The sequence below is a fragment of the Platalea leucorodia genome (genome assembly GCF_965183815.1).
Source record: "Platalea leucorodia genome assembly, chromosome: 8".
NCBI lineage: Eukaryota > Metazoa > Chordata > Aves > Pelecaniformes > Threskiornithidae > Platalea > Platalea leucorodia.
In genome coordinates, this window is record NC_138830.1 from 35,321,391 (window position 1) to 35,341,443 (window position 20,053).

The 20,053-nt window shown below is 60.1% G+C and overlaps 2 protein-coding genes across 9 annotated transcripts in view; one reads left to right on the plus strand and one right to left on the minus strand.

The window, feature by feature from the left end:
• On the minus strand, nt 1-17,527 carry SLC9A5 (solute carrier family 9 member A5). 4 transcript variants are annotated; one of them, XM_082319269.1, is made up of 16 exons: nt 17,461-17,527; nt 8,339-8,641; nt 7,526-7,689; nt 7,157-7,235; nt 6,705-6,882; nt 6,352-6,572; nt 5,974-6,176; nt 5,298-5,387; nt 5,097-5,167; nt 4,241-4,370; nt 3,973-4,061; nt 3,694-3,820; nt 3,394-3,564; nt 2,730-2,799; nt 2,386-2,559; nt 1-2,093 (listed from the first exon to the last, which is right to left on the minus strand). In XM_082319269.1, the coding sequence occupies exons 2-16, from the start codon at nt 8,511-8,513 to the stop codon at nt 1,627-1,629; spliced, it is 2,409 nt and encodes an 802-aa protein (XP_082175395.1). In that variant the 5' UTR covers nt 8,514-8,641; nt 17,461-17,527; the 3' UTR covers nt 1-1,626. The 4 variants fall into 4 exon arrangements, 3 of the variants coding, with proteins under 3 accessions (XP_082175395.1, XP_082175394.1, XP_082175393.1); XM_082319268.1 differs by lacking the exon at nt 17,461-17,527 and adding an exon at nt 14,659-14,825 and having other exon boundaries at nt 2,386-2,517; XM_082319267.1 differs by lacking the exon at nt 17,461-17,527 and adding an exon at nt 14,659-14,825.
• FHOD1 (formin homology 2 domain containing 1) overlaps nt 17,400-20,053 on the plus strand; it is a 16,266-nt gene continuing 13,612 nt past the window's right edge. For 3 of the 5 annotated variants that reach the window (XM_082319260.1, XM_082319261.1, XM_082319262.1), the window contains exon 1: nt 17,400-17,595. In XM_082319260.1, the coding sequence (XP_082175386.1) occupies nt 17,425-17,595 (171 nt within the window). In that variant the 5' untranslated portion in view covers nt 17,400-17,424. The remainder of the gene's footprint in view (nt 17,596-20,053) is intronic. The other 2 variants (XM_082319263.1, XM_082319264.1) reach the window with 2 other exon arrangements.

The window sequence follows — 20,053 nt, forward strand, 5'->3', positions numbered from 1 at the left end:
AACTCCAATTTATTGAACATTACAAAATACTCTGCATATATTTTCACATTAAAACAATATTCTTGCAAATAAGATATTAAGTCTTGAGTCATTTGTGGTGCCCATGGCTACAGAAAACACTGACCCAGCTAGAGATTTAGTATGGCCCAATATCAGAAATCAAAACCAGAATAAGGCATACCAGAAATGCAAAACTATATAAAAACCTTTTAAAAACCTCATGCTGATCTGGTGGGACAGGTACAGAGCAGAATGGCCTTTGCTGACCCTTGCTCACAGTACCGGGGGGTACCACCAGCTTGCTTGGCCCATGCTGGGCTCACTCACCCAGTGCATTTACATGTCCCCTTGACACCTGCTGTCTCAGCATGCCCGCGTAGCTGGAACAGGCAGTTATTTACCTGCTTTGGGGCATTAAGAGCCCAAGTCCCCATTCTTCCCTAAGAGGAGCATCCCCAACCCTCCCACATTGCTGGTGCCCAGTTGCCATGCTGAGCTTTTGCATGCTGAGCAATTCTTGGCCCTTGGGGTCACACCAGGAATAATTCACTGTGTGGGCCATTGCCACTGGGTCCCACCACCCTCTCAGGAGGGACCAGGGGTGGCTGGGAGGCTGGTGGTGAGGACAGACCTCGGAAGATGCACTCAGCTTTCGCCCATCAGCCCTGTTCCTGATGTACATTCATACCTGCTGCTTGCTCAACTCCTCACACCATGACCAGCCCTCCCAGCTGATGGGCCCCAGGCAACTGGAGGGACTGGGATGTGGGCAGGATGCTGTGCAGGGCAGCTGCCTCCTAGCAAAGCCAGAATGCTGAACACTGCAGCTATTGGGAACACATCCAGACAACAGGCACAAGGCTGGCACAGCAAGTTGGGTGCTGGAGGAGTCCCTGCGCGTACAGGTTCACTGGTCTGGCTCCTCGTGGAGTCAAACCCCAGGAGCGCTGCTCCCAGTCCTGAGAAGATCATGGCCTTGCCTCTGCAGTACCTCCATAACCTGGGGAATGCAGAGGTGCCGTGGCAAGGAGCCCATCTCTGGCCTCCTGGCTGAGCTCCATGCATGCTGTGAGGAACCAGCACTGCAGCCACCTTGAAGTCAATGGCTCAGTCGCTGGGTGTGGATGGACCCTTGTGCCGCCACTTCCAGCCCTCTCCGTGGAGGTCTCCTGCTCACAGCCAGGCTGGAGGTCAGCTCGTGCTCCCACACCCACGAGCAGCCATGGCCCATAAGCCAGCACCCCTACACCTCAGGGCAGCACAGCCACGACGGGATCGAGTCCGGCTGGGATGCCAGCCCTGGGAGGAGCTTCTCTGGCCTCCCAGCGCTGCGAAGATGTGTAGGGACCAGAGAGGAAGAAAAGGTTTGTGGTCCGTGCCTCCCTGGCTGGCTGGAGGCTGGTACCTGCTGTTGCAGCATGAAGCCCAGTTATTGACCAGTTTTGCATCAGTAGGTGCATGGGCAAAGCCCACTTTGGAGTTCAGCTCCAGGAGGAGTACTGGGCTCTCCTGCCACTCCTGGAGTTTATGGAGACACACAGAAGCTTTACAATGCAAGACAGCAGAGCGGTCAGCAGGTCACAGCCCATCTGCAGCTCCCAGCCCCTTCCCCATCTGCAGTCTGCCTCAGAGGTGGCTCGCTCTGTTGAACATCAGCCATCTGGGCTCCGTGGCGGGCAGCATCCTGCCCTGCTCCTCCGTGGCCATCAAAGGCTGCAGCTCCTGCTGCTCAGTGCCATCCGGGCTGCTGTCACTCTGCGACCGGCCGCTCTTAGAGACGTGGCTGGGGAACTGGAAGCAGGAGCTCTGCTCCGGCATCACCTGGCTCGCAGACTGGGGTTGCTCCTCCAGCACAGGGCAGGCGAATCTCCTATGCTGAGGTCCGCTCTCGATGCCTGGGGGGGAAGCGATGCTCTCCAGGGAGGAGATGCTTTGGTTCCATGCCTTCTGCATATCCACTGGCACAATTTTGGTGGTCTCCGAGGAGACATAAACAGCCAGATCAGCCTGGTCTCCTTTCCACGGCAGCTCCTTCTCTGCCAAGGTGGGCGATGGCGGGATGATGCAGGGGCTGGGGCAGACATCCAGGCTGCCTGGGGATGCAGAAGGAAGGACAGTGAGAGGCATCTTGTACAGCTCTTGTTCTCTCCCTGTACCCTGCAAACATTGCAGAACCAACCACTACCAAATGACCAGCTGGCCCAGGGATGCAGGAGCCACTAGGGAGGCTCTGCCGTGCCTCCAGAGCCACAGAGAAGAGTGATTCTCCCATTCATGCTCTGCTGACCTTGCTTTTGCCCAGGCCAAGGCAACTTTGCTCCTCAGGTGGAGGAAGGACAAGCTACCCAACGGCAGCTGCCCTCGCGTGGGAGCATTGGTGCCTACCAGGAGTTGTCTTTCCCTGCAGGACCTCATCAGTGGCTCGAGCGATGAATACAATGCCTTCATCGTCCTCTCTCTCTGTCTCCGAGCTATCGCTCTCCTCCTCCTCTGAGCTGACCATCACCAGGACAGGAGCTGCAGCCAGATGGAGGGAGTTGGTTTGGAGGATGGGGCACCCTGTGAGGAAGGACTGCACCCATGGGAGAAGGACTTGGTGCTAGCACAACCCCAGGTGCTGTTGTGCCACCAAGCTGGCAGTGGGCAGGCACAGCGGGCTGCTCCCATCCCACCCCAACAGGTCCCCTTGCCAGCCAGGACCTGCAAACCTTGCCTGCCAACGGCCTTACCTGCCTCCTGCCAGGGGACATTTCTGTGCGTCTTCCCATTGGGTGCGTCGCTGGTCAGAGAAATGTTCTTCTGCAAAGGAAGAGGGACCGGCTGGGACCTGCCCTATGCAGACCGCTAATCCTGATCCAGGCGGCCCTGAAAGCCAGGGTAACCCCAGGGACACAGGTTTCCCACCCTGGCTAGATGGCAGCTGGCAGTCAGTGGTTCCTAGTCCTTAGGTGTTGCATCTTTATGGCCCTACAACAAACAGCTCAGCTGCAATGGTTTCAAGAGCCTCCAAACAAGAGAAGACACCTAAGGCCCAGTTTAAGGCTCCGTGCTACACTTCTAAGCCTGCATCTGCACTGATGTTCAGCCTACTTTATGCTGAGCGCTCTTGGAAAACAAACGTGGGGCTCCTCCAGGGCTCAGGACCACTTTGCCCAGGGAAGAGCCACCCCGTGGCAGTGCTGACATGGTGGGGACACATGGACATGCAAGACCCATGTGCTCACACACAGCATATGCAGGACTGAGATGAGGTGAGCCACTCTCCACACTGGCCGTGGAGCTGCCAATGCCCTGCAGCACCTCAACTAACCCCCAAAGGACCTCACTGTCTGAAGCCTGGGGGAGGCCAAATCTCAGAGCTAGTAACGGAGCAGGAGGTTGGGGAACGCTTGCCTTTTTCCTGCCCTTTTCCTTCAGCCTGGCCTTGCTCTTGGAGGAGCAGACGTTGTGCCTTGTGGACTTGAAGGTCTCCAGGCGCCTCTTCATGTTCTGCCGGAAGATTTCTTTATCTTGGCGCTCTTGTTTATCTGGAGAGATGAAGTGACGGCTGTAGCTGGCCTTGTACTGGCCAAGGAAGAGGCAAAGAGACACAGGGTGAGCAGCTGGCCCCATGGAGCATCCTCCATCCCTGCTCCTCTTGCGGGTGCAGCTACCCTCAGGGTGAGCCGCATGCCATGGCCAGGGAGCGCTCACCCGCCGGCGGGGCTTGTAGAGGCTCCCCCGCAGCACATGGTGCATGGCAGCATCCTCCTTGTCCCGGCGGCTCCGCACCGTGTCGATCACCTGCAGGTCCAGGCATGCGCCACTCCCGCTCTCTCTCCTGGGGAGGAGATGGGGATGGAGATGCTAGGCTCCATACCTGCATCCTGCCAGCCCCCTGCCAGCCCTGCCACAACCCACCCCTGGGGAAGGGGGCGGCTGCAGGGGTCCAGCGAGGTCTGCCCAGGGACTTGGAGGGATGCTTGTACTCACAGGAGGTTTGTGACTGACGACTCCGACATGGACGTGCGGCTGGGCATGGAGGGCAGAGCCAGTTTCGCGGCCGAGAGCACGTGGCCACCCTGGGAGGTGGGAGGGCAAGGCTGGCATCGGGGCAGTGGGGACCCAGCCAGGCTGGGGGAGTCCCCACTGCCTGGCCAGAGGGGACATGCATGGCTATGCACAGGGTGGACCACCATCCCAGGCCAGCCAGCTCCTGTCAGGGCCATCCCATCGCCAGGCCCCCACTACATGCACCCACCTGGTCGACGAAGCTGATAGCATCACGGATGTTCAGCTTGTAGTAAACATCCCAGATCTCGTCCCGCAGCCTGTAGGCAGATTTCCGCATCAGGAGCTGGCTCAGGTACTTCTTGTCAAACTGTTCCCACCTGCCACAAGATGAAGACATGGGCGGTTTAGCTCCCACAGGGTACCACAGCCATGGACCCCTGCCCACGCAAGGCTGAGAGTGTCCAAAGCATGGCGAAAGCAGGCTGGGCACGCAGGACCTGGCTGTGCCCAGGGACACGCTGCCAGGGAGGGCAGAAGGGGAGGGGACACGCTGAGCCTTTGTCCCTGCCCAAGGGGAAGACGAAGACCAGCGGGTCTGCGGGAAGCAATGGGAATGGGACTGGGGCCGGCGCGACTGCCCCACTGGAGCGCTTCCCCTCCAGGAAACAGGCTTTTCGCATCCTTTTCCTGTCACTGTGCTGCAGATAAACACTGCCTAGGCTTTAACAAACAGGGCTGTTCCCTCCTCAGCGCCCAGCACAGCTCCATCCATGGGGAGGCATAGGGCCATCATCATCATCACGGATATCCCATGGTCCCCCAGCAGCTCCAGCACAGGCAAGCAATGCCAGCTCTCGCAGCATCCCCAGCCACGCCTGCCCGACCTCTCTCTAGGATGCTTTTGGGAGCTTGGTCTGCTGCACAAGAGCAGCCATACAGTCCCCTTCCAGATGGACTGATGGACAGACATACAGCCTTCCTGGTCCTGTTGCCCTGCCTACAGCAGGGGTGTCCTGCAGAGGGGACCCTGTGATGTCCCCATGGCTGGCATGCATCCACCATCCACTTGATGGCTGATGGAGGATCCTGGCTAAGACACTCACTTGTCCCGCCAGTAATGGTAGCCGTGGTGCCCCACGATGTCCTCCACCGCTGCCAGGATGTGGTCAAAGGCCTTGAGCGAGGAGAAGAGGGTGAGAGCGGTGGCAAGGCTGCAGGTGCCCCGGGAGTGCCGAGGCTGTGCATCACCCTCGCCCAGCCCCTGCGGTGTGGGGAGCAGGGCAGCCTCTGGTGCCAGCACCTACGTGCTCATGCAGCTCCTCGTTCAGTGTGGGCTTGTGGTGGTCACTGCGCTTCACCTTCAGCCATGTCACCAGGGGTTTGATGGTGAGGCCCTGGAATGGCAGGAGAAGGCAAGGGAAAGACTGGGAGGGTGAGAAGGTGCATGGCTGGGGCACAGGGAGCAGAAGCAGCACAAAGTGACCGGGGACAGCAGCAGTGCCAGCTGTGCATGCCCCTACCAACCTGACCCCCAGCGCCTGGGACCTGGGCGATGGTCCTGTGTCCCAGCAGGCAGCGACCATGTTGTACCCCCCCAGTCCCCCTTCCCCTAGGCTCGCATCCATCCACCGTGTGGCTCCCCTTCCTGGGGCGCAGGAACCTCAGAGCCATGGGCCATCAGCAACTTTGTAAAAGAACAGCCTGGCCAGGCATACGCAGTTGCTGCTCTTGGAGTGAGTCCCGGAACAAGAGGCCAATGGGGAAACAATGAGGGCCATGGTCCCACCATCGAAACAGCTGCCAGGGTGGTCCTGCACACTAGCCTAGTGATGGATGGGGTGCCAGGAGGCACCTAGGACCAAAGGTGACTTGAAAAGAGGTACTTGCACCAAGCACATGTCCCTAAGTGCTCGCCTGACCCCCCAGGACAGCTCTGGGCAAGAGGGCAGCACTGAAGGAGGGCACGGTGCCCATCCTCACCTGCACAATGACAGTGAAGAACACCACCACGATGGTCGTTGCCACAAAGTAGTCCTTGGCTTTCACCTTTGCCCTGTCTAGCAGGATGACTAGGGCGAAGGCCACGGCTCCGCGGAGGCCACCATATGACATGACCACCTGGTCGATCCTGTCCAGGGGGATGAGACGGAAGCGGTTGAGCACGCAGGTCTGGAGGACAACGCCTAGGGAAGAAGGAGAAGGAGAGCCTGGGATGCTGGCAGAGCCTTGCCTGCTCCTGGAGATGGGACAGAGCCCAGGCCAGGAGCTGTGGCTGGTCCCATGCCCCAGCCTTTCTTGGGGGCTACCACTTTTTGGCATGAAAAGGGCTGTGTCAGAAGCACAGTGGGGCAGACTGACCCACAGCTCTGAAAAGCAGGATGAAGAACAGGGTGCCCAGCACCAGCGCTGTGTCCCATGCCCACTTGGAGGTGTCCACAGCTGAGATGCCCAGAAACATGAAGATGATGGTCTCCGAGCTGCTGGCCAGTGTCTTCATGGTGTACTTGACTGTGGTGCGGGATTTCTGGGAGATGTTGGCTTCCACGTACTTCTTGCAGCAGATCCCACAGAAGGTGACTCTGCAGAGGGACAGAAGGAGCCAGAATGACCCTATGGTGGGATGAGGAATGGGTCTGCTCGCCACCTCTTGCTGCTTAGCACTGCACCCCTGATTTCCTGGACCGCCCCCCAGGGGACACCCCGGTACTCACGCCAGGATGGAGGAGAGTGAGACCATCTCAGCAGCAAGGTAAGCAACATAGGCCAGGAGGAAGACGAAGAGCGGCTCGATGATGCGCACGCGTTTGGTGAACCGCGTGATCAGGGCCAGGAGGAAGGCAAAGAGCAGCCCCACAGCCGTGCCCCCCAGGCTCACCAGGAAGAAGGAGGCTGGTGGGGGCAAGAAGACTCATTTGCACCATAAGCAAGTGAGCCCAGCTCCTGTGCCCCATGGCCATGCCACGCTGGGCTGGCCAAGCCCCACATTCCCACCTGGTTCCCCACCAAAGCATCCTGTGATGACAGCTGCTGTGTGACCACTGGGATGGAGATGACAGAGCTGTGGTGCTCAGTGCCCACCTCACAGTACAACAGCATCTGTGCTTGCCCCCGCCACTTCCACCCCGGAGGAAGAGTCAGAGGGGCTGGCAGGGCACATACTCACCTACCCCCTTCACGTAGTCCGTGGCATGGATGTGTGCTGGGCCCAGCTCCACAAAAGAGTTGAAGACCTTGTACAGCACCTGCAGGCAAGGCAAATCCCTTGGTATTGCCCTGCCTTGAGAGGGGCAGCACCTGCAGGCAGGATGGACCCTGCGGAATAGGCATCGCCTGCCCCAAATCTGCCAGGCAACACAGCCCATCTCGGCAGGCAAAGTTCCCCAGGGCCAGGAGAGAAGAGAGACCCAGAGAGCATGGCATGGGTCTGCCCCTGGCTTGGGGATGTCACCTGCATCCTCTGCCCATCCTGGGGGACTCCAGTGCCCTGGCCCATGTTGGGCTCCACTTTCGGGTCCCCCAAGCTCCAACTCACCACGGTGACAGCGTCATTCAGGAGAGACTCGCCGAACACGATGATGAAGAGGGTCTCGTTTACATGGACCTCTTCAAAGACGGCCAGCACTGCCACAGGGTCCACAGCTGAGATCAGGCTGCCGAAGAGCAGGAAATCCATCAGCCCAGCTTCAACGCCCGGATCTGCTAGGACAGAAGGACCAAGATCAGGCAGACCATCTGCCCCAGAGCCCCTTTCACCAGGCTAAAACAAGCTTGTCCCTGTGACTTGGCTGCCGCGTCCCAACTTGGAGTGTAGCAGGCTGAGCCAGGGAGTGCTCCCAGACCTCCAGGGTCCCCCAGGTGAAGCAGGGTTCAGCACATCCTTGCTGCAGCATGAAGGGACAGGGCTTGGACATCCCCCCTGGCACCCAGGTGCATCTCTGCCCGTCCGGCAGATATGCACCAAAGGAGGCTCAGCAGCCCCACCTCAGGTCCAGGTATCAAGCAGTTCCTTGGGGCTCAGGAGACTAAAAACACAGCCCAGGCCAGCCAGGGCCAGTGGCTACAGCCAAGGACAGGGAACACGGCAGCAAGCCAGCAAAGCTAGCCAAGGTCGGCGACAAAAATAGCAAAGACATGAGTCAGCTCAGTGCCAAGGAGGGCTCGTTTGTCCTGCATGTTTGACAGTTCTGCCCCAGCACCATTCCCAGGATGCCAGGACTCTGCTCCTGCAATACTTCCTGGGCATCCACAGCAGGCTGGGCAGTGGGCTCTGAACTTGGGGGTGCTTTGCACCCTCCAGCCCATCTTTTGGGGATGTGGTCCAAGCTGAGCAGCTCTGTGCACCCACCCATGAGTCCAGCCTGGTGCAGCCCCCAGAGCGCAGCACCGGTGGTGAAGGAGTTCCAGAGCGTGCCCACCACCGCGTAGGTGAGGATGGCGCCGATGTTGTCAAAGAACAACCGGCTGGGCATGAAGTAGCCTGAGTCTAGGACAATGGGGGGCAGAAGGAAGAGGAAGAACATGTTGGGCTCCAGCTGGTACTCGGCTTTCTTCGCCACGGCCAACACAATGCCCCCCAGGCCCAGCCCCAGCAGGATGAGGAGGCAGCTCTCCGGGACGATGGACGTCACCTTCCTTGACAGGTGGAAAACTAGAAGGAAAGGAAGAATGAGAGCATCAGCCAAACAGGCACATGGACAGAGCATCCCAGATCCACAAGCTCCACAAAATGGTTGGCTGTGGAGGGGAGGACAAGGGGGCACCTAAGGCTGCTTCATGGCCTTGTATGCACAGAAAACCTTCCAGCTAGCTCCCAGTCAGGATTTCAGGTTCCTGACCCTTTGAGATCTCCCTCTTCTCCTCAGGCACTGTCTAATAAGCCAAGCAGCTGGGCATTTTGCTTTTCTTGGCCTCTGGTATCTGCACTTAAAGGATAAAAGCAGGCAGTGACCACGTTCACAGTGTCACAAGCAATGCCGGCTGCTGTTCGAGCAAAGGCATCCTGGTTCATTGGGACACATTACCCCACTCAGAGACAAGGATGCTCAGCCCTGGTGACGGGGTGACCTTGTTTGCAGTCGTCTGAGCAAGCAGACGGAGCAGCATGCAAACCACTGCAGCACAAGCCAGTCGGCCGCTCTCCGTGCCAGAGCACAGCCTTCCTCAGCACCGGCTAAACTACCTGCATGCGAAAAACAGGCGCACAGGAGCTGCAGATTTAGAGATGCTTTGAATAATAAGTTTATTCTATGCAAGGTTTGGAGGAAATCTTAAACTGCTGTGGAACAGGATATATTTTTTAAAGCAAGCAGAGTATTCATCCTGGTATTCATCCATCAGCAATGTGGCAATGAGCCTGCAGCTCAGGCACAAGCCAGCAGGACGTCATGCCAGCCAGCACAGGGGACTCGCTCCTCCAGGCAGCCTTGTCCCCAAGGCCAGGGCATCCTGTGTAATCGCAAATTGTTCCAGTTTCCAGGTGGGCAACCCCCTATCCCTGAGGATTTCTCCTCCCTAGTGCAGGATGCTGTATTTTTGCTACCCCCAAAAGGGCAGTGCTTGGGGAAAGGCTGTCAAGGGTCACAGCAGTTTTGCCCCCTCATCATTCTGCCATCATTTGTGACATCCAGCCCAGCTCTGTAGCATGACTTGGCCATCAGATGAAGAAACCTTCTCCTGGGGAGCAGGTTCCTCCAGGCACTTCCAGAGCCACCTCTGTCCTTGAGCACCCTCAGGTACAAGGGACACCAGAGCAGCCTCTGAGCTGTCACTTAGCTGCAAGCCCAGCTCTGCTGCCAACCCAAAACCCAGTCCCTGAAGCCCTTTAGCTGGATTAAAGGTGCCCATTGCTTGTGCCAAGTCATCCCACCAGAAGGAAAGCTCTGCTGTGATCATATGCAGACCCTAGGCTTCTTCCCTCCTTGGGAATCCCCATGGACAGACCATAATGTCTGCCTAGCCCAGAGTCCTATCTCCAGTGGCATAGACCTAGAGAAGAGCCCAGGAACAGGCAGGTTTCCACGTCTCTACGCCCTTGTCATTCTCCTCTGAACCTGTCCCAGTCCTGCTCTATCCTTTCTGGGACGGGTCCCAGTGTCCCTGAGATGCAGACACCCTGGGCACTGAGGTTGCGGCCTCCTGATGTTCTTTCTTTCTCCTTTCCTAATACCTCTTAGTCGATTTGCTTTCCTTCACTGCAGCTGAGCACTGAATTAGAGGAGATAACTCAATGTCAAAGATCTGGTTCCTAAGCAGAGATAACATCCAACATTTTGGATTTCAGTAAAGCTTTTGATACAGTCTCTCACAGTATCCTCCTGGACAAAATGTCCAGCATACAGCTGGATAAACACATAATGCAATGGGTGAGCAACTGGCTGATGGGTCAGGCTCAAAGGGTTATAGTAAAGGAGGTTACATCGGGCTGGCGACCATTCACTAGCGGGGTTCCGCAGGGATCCATCTTAGGGCCAGTGCTCTTTAATGTCTTCATAAATGACTTGGATGCAGGACTTGAAGGACTACTATCTAAGTTTGCCAATGACACAAAATTGGGAGGAGCTGTTGACACTCTCGAGGGCAGAGAGGCCCTGCAGAGAGATCTGGACAAATTAGAGAGCTGGACAATCACCAACTATATGAAGTTTAGCAAGGGCAAGTGCCAGATTTTGCACCTGGGACACGGCAACCCTGGATGTACATACAGACTGGGGAACGAGAGGCTGGAGAGCAGCCCCGTGGAGCGGGATCTGGGGGTTCTGGTCAATGGCAAGTTGAACATGAGCCAACAATGTTCCCTGGCAGCCAGGAGGGCCAACCGTGTCCTGGGGTGCATTAAGCACTGTATTGCTAGCCGGTCGAGGGAGATGGTTGTCCCGCTCTACTCTGCACTGGTGCAGCCTCATCTTGAGTACTGTGTGCAGTTTTGGGCGCCACAGTATAAAAAGGATACAAAGCTACTGGAGAGTGTCCAAAGGAGAGCCACGAAGATGGTGAAGGGTTTAGAGGGGAAGCCGTATGAGGAGCGGCTGAAGTCACTTGGTCTGTTCAGCCTGGAGAAGCGGAGACTGGGGGGAGACCTCATCATGGTCTACAGCTTCCTCACAAGGGAAGGAGGAGGGGCAGGTGCTGATCTCTTCTCCCTGACAACCAATAATAGAACCCGAGGGAACGGCAGGAAGATATGCCGGGGGAGGTTTAGGTTGGACATTAGGAAAAGGCTCTTCACCCAGAGGGTGGTGGTGCACTGGAACAAGCTCTCCCAGGAAGTAGTCACGGCGCCAAGCCTAAAAATATTCAAGAAGCATTTGGACAATGCCCTCAGACATGTGTGAATTTTGGCGTTGTCCTATGCAGGGACAGGAGTTGGACTCAATGATCCTTGTGGGTTCCTTCCAACTCAGGACATTCTATGATTCTATGATCTGTGAGCCCATCACCAAACATGCAGGCTAAGGGCCGCTCTTCCTCTCATTGAGACCTTCACAGCGACCTGCACTGCTCCTTGGCATGGTAAGCCCTGTCTGTGCTGTCCTGGTGAGCCCTGCTATGACACCCCAGGAACACTGCCACAGCCGGCAAGGGCAGAGCAGCGAGCACCGGGGTGGCATGATCTGCAGCTCCATCAGCAACCACCTGAAGGGGAAAGAGCTGCAGAGCACACGGGGCCAAGCCTCTGCCATACCTCCAGCCTGGGGCATCCACCCTTGCCCACAGCCTCCTCCACTCGCTGCCAGGGGCTGAGATTCAGCCACGGAGGCAGTGGCAATATGGACACTACAGCGCTCCAAGCAAACCCACAGCCCGGAGAATGGCTGGCTGATCTCCAGCCCAGCCAAATTCCTGCTAAATGACCACACAAGCTGCGGCAGAGCCCTGTTCACCCCACACGAGCCCGGTGAAGGCAGTGCCAGTGGGCGAACAGCGCTCGCTCAGCGCCTGCGGCAGGCTGCGAAACCGCTTCCCACCCACGGGAACAAAGCTCTCAAGTTTTCAAGAAGGGAACAAGGCGTCCAGCCCCTTTCTGCACACTCAGGAGCATTGCCAAGATCCCTGCTCCCCGCTCCGGCAACCCATCTGCACTCCCCATGCTGTGGAGATATGCCCTGGCTGGCTGGAGAGACCCAGGAGAGCCCACAGAGATGATGTGGGGACATGGGGACATGGCTCCTGGCTGTCATCCATCATTCTTTTTCCCCAAGCCAAAAACTTGGGCAAAGAAGGAAGCAGCATCAATGGGAAAGACCCTGCTTTTCCAAAAATCCCCTGGCTGAGGGGAGATGCTGCTACCCTCCCAAGAAAATTGCAGCACACGAGCTCCTCTGCGCCATGGGGAACAGCCAGCAGGGACAAATGGAAAGAGCTCTAATTTTACACACGCTAGTCAAGAATTTCAGCATTAAAGGTTCCCACAGCAACGGTAACTTAGCCACATGTGAATTAACTTCAGAGCCATAATCCACGCTCAGACATCCATAATACAGGATTTACCATTGGGAGGGCTCGGGGCCAAAACCTGCTCCGCTCCTCCGGTGCTTGGGAAATGGCAAAACACGTGAACCAAGACACAAGCAGCCAGGGACAGAGGTGATGGTGCAAGGAGAGAGGGTTGCAACCCATGGGAATGCTGCTGGGTAGGAAAAGATCCATCTGGTGGCAAACCCCTGCCCATAGGGCAGCTGTGGGTGAGGAGCAGGTTTGGGGCAATGCTCCTTACTGGTCCTTAATTTCCCTCTTCCCCTCACCCCGTTCAGGAAGATCTGTGCTCTGACAAAGTACAGAAAAGGCAGCAAAGCCTGGATTATGCCTCGCTGTGCAGGAAGGCAACACCCAAGCCAGTTTCTCCCCGCCCCGGGTGCTTGCTGGCTCAGGGTACCCCGGCATCGTGACTGCCTCTGAGAACAGAGCCCGCAGTGTCATTTCACCATCACCCAGGAGCGAGGCCACTTCCTTCCTTGCAGTCACAGGGCTGTGAGCTGGCAGCCCAGCGCCACAACCGCAATGGCTCCTCTGCGCCAGCCTACGCCCGGTGTCCACGGCCGCTGCAGCCGGTGCTGCCCCCTCTGCTCCCCGACATCCTCCACCCCCAGCTCCATCTCCTCTGTGGGCCCCCATGAGCCCTGGGGACTGTGCGTGTGTGGGGTTGTGTGCCACCTCCGGGGTGTCACTTCTTGCTCCGGGCTGTGAGTATCCATCGGACCCATCAGATGTGCTGAGCCAGTCAGCCCAGAGCTACCCACCATCAGGGTTGTGTCTCCCAGATGGAGAGGGAGAGTGGCCATCAGCTCACCTCAGGCCTGGAAGAGCATGATGGGGCTGGGGGATTGGGAATGACCCTGGCTCAGGCCCCCCCCACCCCCACTGGTACTGCCGGGCAAAGGGGAGTGCATCAAGGTAAACCTGCACAGGGAGCAGCTCCGGAGAGATGTTTAAGAGAAGAAAATAAGAGCCAGGGAAAAGGATAGTCTCTCTGATCTTCTGCAGGTAGGAGGGACACACTTGGCAGCTGGAGGTGGCACAGCTGCAGACAGAGGGTTGTATTTTTAAGCTCACGACGCCCTTTAATTCGTTCCTCGTGATGCTTTAGGTCTCCCTTGCGAGAAGGCCAAGGAAGGAGTGCGAGGTCCACAGCAGCAGTTTTGATGATGCTTGGGACCAGCAGAGGCCAGCTGTGGTCACAGCTGTAGCTGTCCCCTGGGTACTTGGAGCAGCTGCTGGGCCCCAGCTGCTCGGAGACTCCCCTGCCTTAACTCCAAACACGCACTTCTTGAGCCAGCTCCTAACTAAGAGGGTGCCCGCGCCCCCGCCCCGGGGGCTGTGCCCACAGTGGGGCCCCAGAGAAGGAAACCTGCCTCAAGGTCACGGTCTTGTCCCCTGGGCCCAGCACAGCAGGCAAGGGCACCATGGGGGACCAGCCGCTGGGGAACCTGCTTGGCACCCACACACGGGCGTCCCCTCCCCAGCACCCAGGGTGCTCCGCGGGGCACAGCCCTGCAGCAGCTCACACACATCCTCCTTGCACCTTCCCACGCAGCCTCTTGTGGCAGAGCCTCCCCCCGCCGGCTGCCTGGTCCTCTGCTGGGGAACAGGAGAGCCCGAGGCGATGCAGATCTGGAGTGACCCACTGGAGGGGACCACAGACACAGACCTGGCCCCAGGCTGCCGGGGACACATCTTGCCCAACACTGGCACCACCGAGCCCTTCCCAGGGCTGGGGGGATCAAACAGCTTCCAACCCTGCCAGCGGCACGTGCTGTGCCAGCCTCTGGGGCATGGGACATCCTTGCTGGACATCTCTGCTCAGCTCCTCTCCTCCTCTGTGCCCACCCATCCGTCCCTGATGGAAAAAAGGGGACGAGGCCCCCGTGTTGTCCCTTGGGCTGTACCTTCACCTCGTCACCACTTGCCATCCCAGGGAAGGGGATGGAGGACAGGGCGCGGGGTTGTGCCAGGCCACCACAGCCCAGATGAGGACGGCAACCAGCCAAGCTCTGGCCATTTGTCCCTATGCCCTGTGTCCTGCTGTGCGGTGGCACCCCTTGCCCCGAATACCCCCGTGCCTCCCGGGGATGCCGCATCCCACCCTGCCCGCCCCGGGGGTGGCCACAGCTGCTCCCGGAGCCCCGGAGGACCGCGGAAGGGTGGGTGGAGGGTCGGGGGGACACTCACCGATCTTGGCCAGGCTGGCCACCAGGATCCAGGCGGCCACCAGGCAGGGCGCCTGCACCTCCCGCCACTGCCACCGCAGCAGCTCGGCGCCCTCCGGGGCGGCGGGGCCGGGGGAGGCCGCCGGGGGCTGCATGGCCCCTCGCCTCTCCCCGCCGCTCCCCGCCGCTCCGCCGCGATCCCGGCCCCCGCCCGCGTCACGCGCACGTGGGGCCGCACCGGGCCGCCCCCCCCACGCCCCGCGCCACCGGCTCCGCCCGCCGCTCCTCGCCCCGCCCGGGGCGGGCCCGCCCCGGTCCCCCCGGTACTGCCCCGGCCCCCCGGTACTGCCCCGGCCCCCCCGGTACTGCCCCCGGCCCCCCCGGTACTGCCCCGGCCCCCCGGTACTGCCCCCGGCCCCCCGGTACTGCCCCCGCCCCCCCGGTACTGCCCCCGGCCCCCCCGGTACTGCCCCGGCCCCCCGGTACTGCCCCCGCCCCCCCGGTACTGCCCCAGGGTCCGGCACCGCCCTGCTCCCACTGCATCCCCCTTCACTCCAGCGCACCTGCACCTGCCCCGGTGCCCCCTGCCTCACGTCAGTCCCCCTGCACTTGCCCCAGGCCCCTGCATCACCCTGTGCCCCTGCACCTGCCCCGGTGCCCCCCTGCACTTGCCCCAGGCCCCCGCATCACCCTGTGCCCCTGCACCTGCCTCGGTGCCCCATGCAACCCCCCTGCCCCTCCCCTGGTGCCCTCTGCACCTGCTCCAGTTCCCCCTGACCCACAACAGCCCCCCTGCCTCTACCCTGGTGCCCCCTGCCCCATGCCAGTCCCCCTGCACTCACCCTGGACTCCTGCATCTCCCTGTGCCCCTGCACCTGCCCCGGTGTGCCCTGCCCCATGCCAGACCCCTGCACTTGCCATGGTCCTCCCTGCATCTGTGACGGTGCCCCCTGCCCCACAGCAGCACCCCTGCCTTTACCCTGGTGCCCCCTGCCCCATGCCAATCCCCTGGCTCCTGCCCGGTGCCCCCTGCACCACCCTGGTCCCCCGTGCCCTCCCCTGGTGCCCCCTGCTCTGCCTGAGTCCCCTCACCCTGGCGTAGTCCTCCTGCACCCATCAGATTCCCAGTCTCCCCACCCCACCCAGTCCCCCTCCCAGCCCAGCCCCTTCTGCTGCCAGCTGAGAGCACCCATCCCTGCCTCAGCTGCTGCCTGAGCACCAGCCTGGGAGCACCCCAGGGAGGACCCTGTGGTCCCTGGGTCCCCCTCACCTCCCCAGCCCCTCTCAGACACCCCTAAAAGCTCCCACTTGCCCACCGACCCTGGGCCATCCCCCCTGCCCCAGGAGGTGCCCTGTCTCTCACATCGCATCCCTGTGGCTCCCAGATCCAGGGCCCCATGTCCTGGGTGGGCAGCAAGGGATGCCCAAGCAGCCCAGGGAGCACGGATGCCACCTGGCAGGGGGCAAGAAGGGACACTGGCAGAGTGCTTCATGGAGAGCCAGCTCTGAGCTGTGTCCATGTGTCCCCAAAGCCAGGACAGGACACCTTGGCCAGGCTGAGCCATCTGGCTGGAACTGCTTATGGCATGGGCACCCTCAGATGCCGAGCACCAGGCCGAGCACCAGGCAGAGCTGGAGCGGAATGGGCTGCGGGATACCTCCCCAGCAGCCTCGGCAGTGTCGCCTCTTCCCGTCTCTCTCTTACCTGGCACAAATGTGCTGCAAACGTTTGGCAGCGGAAGATAATGGCTGGGGAAAGCAGCCTGCTGCTGCCACCCCCTGCCAGCCAGCTCCTGCCAGGAAAGGCAGTGCAGGAATGGCTTCGCAAAGGGCTGCCGCTGAGAAGAGGCTGCCTCCCACTCCCCTTTTAAGTTGTCAAAGGTGTAATTAAAATCCTCCCTTTGCTTTGCCTCCCCCAGGCTGGTCATGGCCTGTCGCCCCAGCCTGGTGGACCCGGCCTGTGCCGCTGCTTTGGTGTCTCTGCTGAGGTCCTCCCAGTCTGCTCACACTTCTCTCCAACTGGGAGCCCGGGCTGGAGCCAAGAGCGAAGGGAAGGCTCCCTGCCCACTGCTCCATCGTGTCGGGCCATCGTCACAGCCTGGGTAATCACTCAAAAAGAAAGTAAAATTGCCTTTGCCTTGCTGGGTTGTGCTCAGCACGCCCAGCAACGCTTTGTGTTCAAGAGCAATGAGACCTTCCGTGTCCCCGGTCCCATCCCCTGTGCAGCCGCGCTCCCCCCTGGGTCCTCCTGGGGGTCCTGGCTCTCCTTTGCATACTCCTTTCCAAGCCCACCTTAGCCGCAGTGATGCACACTACATGATCCATCTTGGACACCCTTGTTAACATCAACACCTTGGATGAGGAACGCCCTCGTAAGCATCAACACCGGTACCGGGGTGGTACCGCTGCACCCCTGGCTCCGGGGTCAGGGCGGTTCATCCCTCCGCTGCTTTCCCCCCTACCCCAGAATCGGGAGGTTCAGCCCAGCTGCCCACCCGTGCTCCAGTTCACCCGGGGCCAGCGGCCCCATCCTACCCCCCGGCATCCCGGGGCAGCCCGGGGCACCCCCGCGGCCCGGAGCATCCCTGAGGCCGGAGCATCCCTGCGGGGCGGGATGCAGCTGCGGGCGGGCAGCCCCCGCTTTGCCGCCGGGACGCCCGTGGGAGGGCACGCCGAGCTGTGACCGGCCGCCACCGGGACGGGGCGGGGCCGGGGGGGCGGGGCCTGGGGCGGGGCCTCACCAGGCACCGTCAGCGGCGGCGAGCGGGGCGGCGGCGGCGGCGCTGCCATGGCGGAGGCGGCGGTGCCGTGCCGGGTGCAGTACCTGGAGGACGCGGATCCCTTCGGCTGCGGCAGCTTCCCGGAGCCGCGGCGGGCTCCGGTTTACGCCGTGGCGGAGGCGCTGGCCCTGGGAGCGCAGCTGCCCGCCCTGCACCGCCTGCTCGCGGCCCCGCTGCCGGTAAGGGGGAGCGGGGGAAGGCACCGGGCCGGCACCAGGCAGGGGCGGGTTGGGGACTGTCGGCTGGAAGGAGCGCGGAGGCGAGGGATGGGGGGTGTCCCGCCGCCGGAGCCCGGGCAGCGCTCCCGGTGTGACTCACGGCGGAATCCGTGAGCCCCTGCGGGAGATGTCAGTTCTCGGCCGGCCCCGGATGAGTCGGCGGGGAGGAAGAGGATGTGCTTGCTCAGAGCGGGCAGGAACCCGGGCAGGGGGAAGCAGGATGAGGGCAGGCGTCCATCCCCGTGGCGTCGGGGCTGAGCCAGGCAGCGTGCTCCTACCCCAGCATCCCCCTTCCGGGAGCGGCGCTGAGCCTCGACGGGTGCACACCAGCTCCCTAACACCGGGGACCCGGCCGGCGTCCCCACTCGCTGCAGCACATGGACCTTGGGGAGGTGACGGTGGAGCCGGAGAGCCACCAGCCCCTCGCCCCTCCGGTTCGGCGGCAGCATTGCCACCAAAGAGCGGCGCAGAAATTCATGCTGAGCGATTTCCTCTGGCCAGGGTGGGCGAGTGGAGTGCCTGCGCCCCGCATGCACCCCTCGCTGTGCTGCAGGGAGGAGCAGGGGCTGGCCGGGAGGAAGGCAAGAGGCTGAAGCAAGGTGTCATGTCTTGCTTGTGTGCCATCAGGCCTGATCCAGGCTGGGAAAGAGGGGCTGGGGAGCGGAGGAGACAGGGAACCCTCCCTCCTGGGTATCTTCTGTTGGCGTGATGCTTTCAGAGCATCCTTTACAGGATGGGGGACAGGCTTGTTTTCCTCTTTACGAATACAGGACCCAGAAGCGCTTTGACGATGGCTGAGCATCTCTGTCTTGCAGGAGTGCAGGCAAGGGAGGCAGGGACCCAGGCAGGTAGGGGAAGCATACCCTGCCTGGAGCCAGATGAGAGAGCCAAGGGTGGCAGGAGGGGGAAATGGGCTCAGTGTGCCTGGCACCAAGCTTGCTGGCCTGCTGGGGGAGAGGGGATCACTGTGAGACCTCTGCCTGCACCAAAAAAACTCCCTTTTATCCCCCTTTTCATTTTTCTTGGAGCAAAGCAGCAGCATCTCATGTCGTCGCCGTCATGGGATTTTTAGGCGGTGACTAAACGGAGTTTGTTTGGGAACAAACAGCCCCAAGACATGACGAATGGAGCAAACTCAAATTTCAGGCATGTGCTCTCCTCCCCGGGCAGGAGCTGGCTGTAACAGGATCGCCAGCCCGGGGTGCTGCCGAGGTGGCATGGCAGGGCTGGACGCCATGTTCCCAAGGGCAGGAGTGTTGCAAGGAGGTCCTGTGCCCAGCAGAGGCATGTTGATCCTGGGATTTCAGGCTCTGTTCTCTGCCTAAGCCAAGCTCTGGACGTTTTTTTCTGTAGTTTCCCTGCATCACCCCATGACACTTGGCAAAATTGCAGGTGAGCAGCTAGGACCCTGCTCTGGGCTTATAATCCAGATTCCTGGTTTATATAGTTTATATAGGTTATAAACCATGCTGCCTTTATTACACGGAGCTTTCTGAGCCAGCAAGGGCTGTGCTACATCCCAGCCTGACAAGCTAGGATGCTGGCTGGGTTTTGCGTGAGCTGATGTCTTCATCAGGAGCCTCCTGCAGCAGGATTTACACCCTGTGGAGCGAGGTCGGTCTCCCAAACCACCCGCTTCAAGTCCAAATTTGGAGCTGGCACCCCGGAGCCATGCAGACGTTGGTACCCTGGCATGACCAGCTGAAACCTCCCTTGGTGCCCTTTGTGCCAGGTAGTGCTTGGCTCCATTACTCGCTGCCCTAAAATTAGTAAATGAACAGTCGGATTTTTCCCAAGGAACTGGCTGTAAAAAAATTCAGCTGGAGGTGCCCAGTGCCAGGCTTGTCCTGCTGGGCAGCATGCCCGGAGCTGCAAAGCACCGGGAGGAGGATGCAATGGCTGAGAGGGAGCTGGGCTGGGTGTCCCCGCATTGTCAGAGGAGGACTGAACCACAGGCACCCAGGGGATGAGCTGCCATGGGGGACCAGCAAGGTCCTGCCTCCCTGGGCACAGAAGAGCTGCTCCCTGAGCTAGGAACAGCCTAGAAATGATGAGCAGGTGGTTTCTCGTGCTGACATTGCTGCTTTGAACAGCCTGTCCTGCCCTGTGACACCCTTGGTGCTTCCTCTCCCCAAGCGCAACCCGCCGCTGATGACTTTTTCATGCTCTCCGGAAAGTGTGTTTGTGTTTGAAAATACCTTCCAGCTTTGTTTGCGCCTCTGTATTGTTCTGCTCCAGGCCGATACTATCTTCTCCTGCTTTCCAGCATTTTTCTAGTACTCTCGGGTGATGCTTGTGCTGGGTGTGGGGGTTTTCTGAACCTCTGCAGGCAGGTTTTGGCAGGGCAGATTTTTTTGGCTGTCCCTTTGGTCCCTAAAGGCTACTGCGCTCCCTTGCCCCCGGCACTATATCACCTCTG

Coding starts and splice junctions, on each gene's coding strand:
- SLC9A5 (XM_082319267.1), bottom strand. CDS start 14,791: ATGCAGCCCCCGGCGGCCTCCCCCGGCCCCGCCGCCCCGGAGGGCGCC. Junction 5,168..5,297: donor ACGAGGAGCTGCATGAGCAC/GTAGGTGCTGGC, acceptor TCCTCGCTCAAG/GCCTTTGACCACATCCTGGC. Junction 3,821..3,972: donor TCGTCAGTCACAAACCTCCT/GTGAGTACAAGC, acceptor TCTCCTCCCCAG/GAGAGAGAGCGGGAGTGGCG.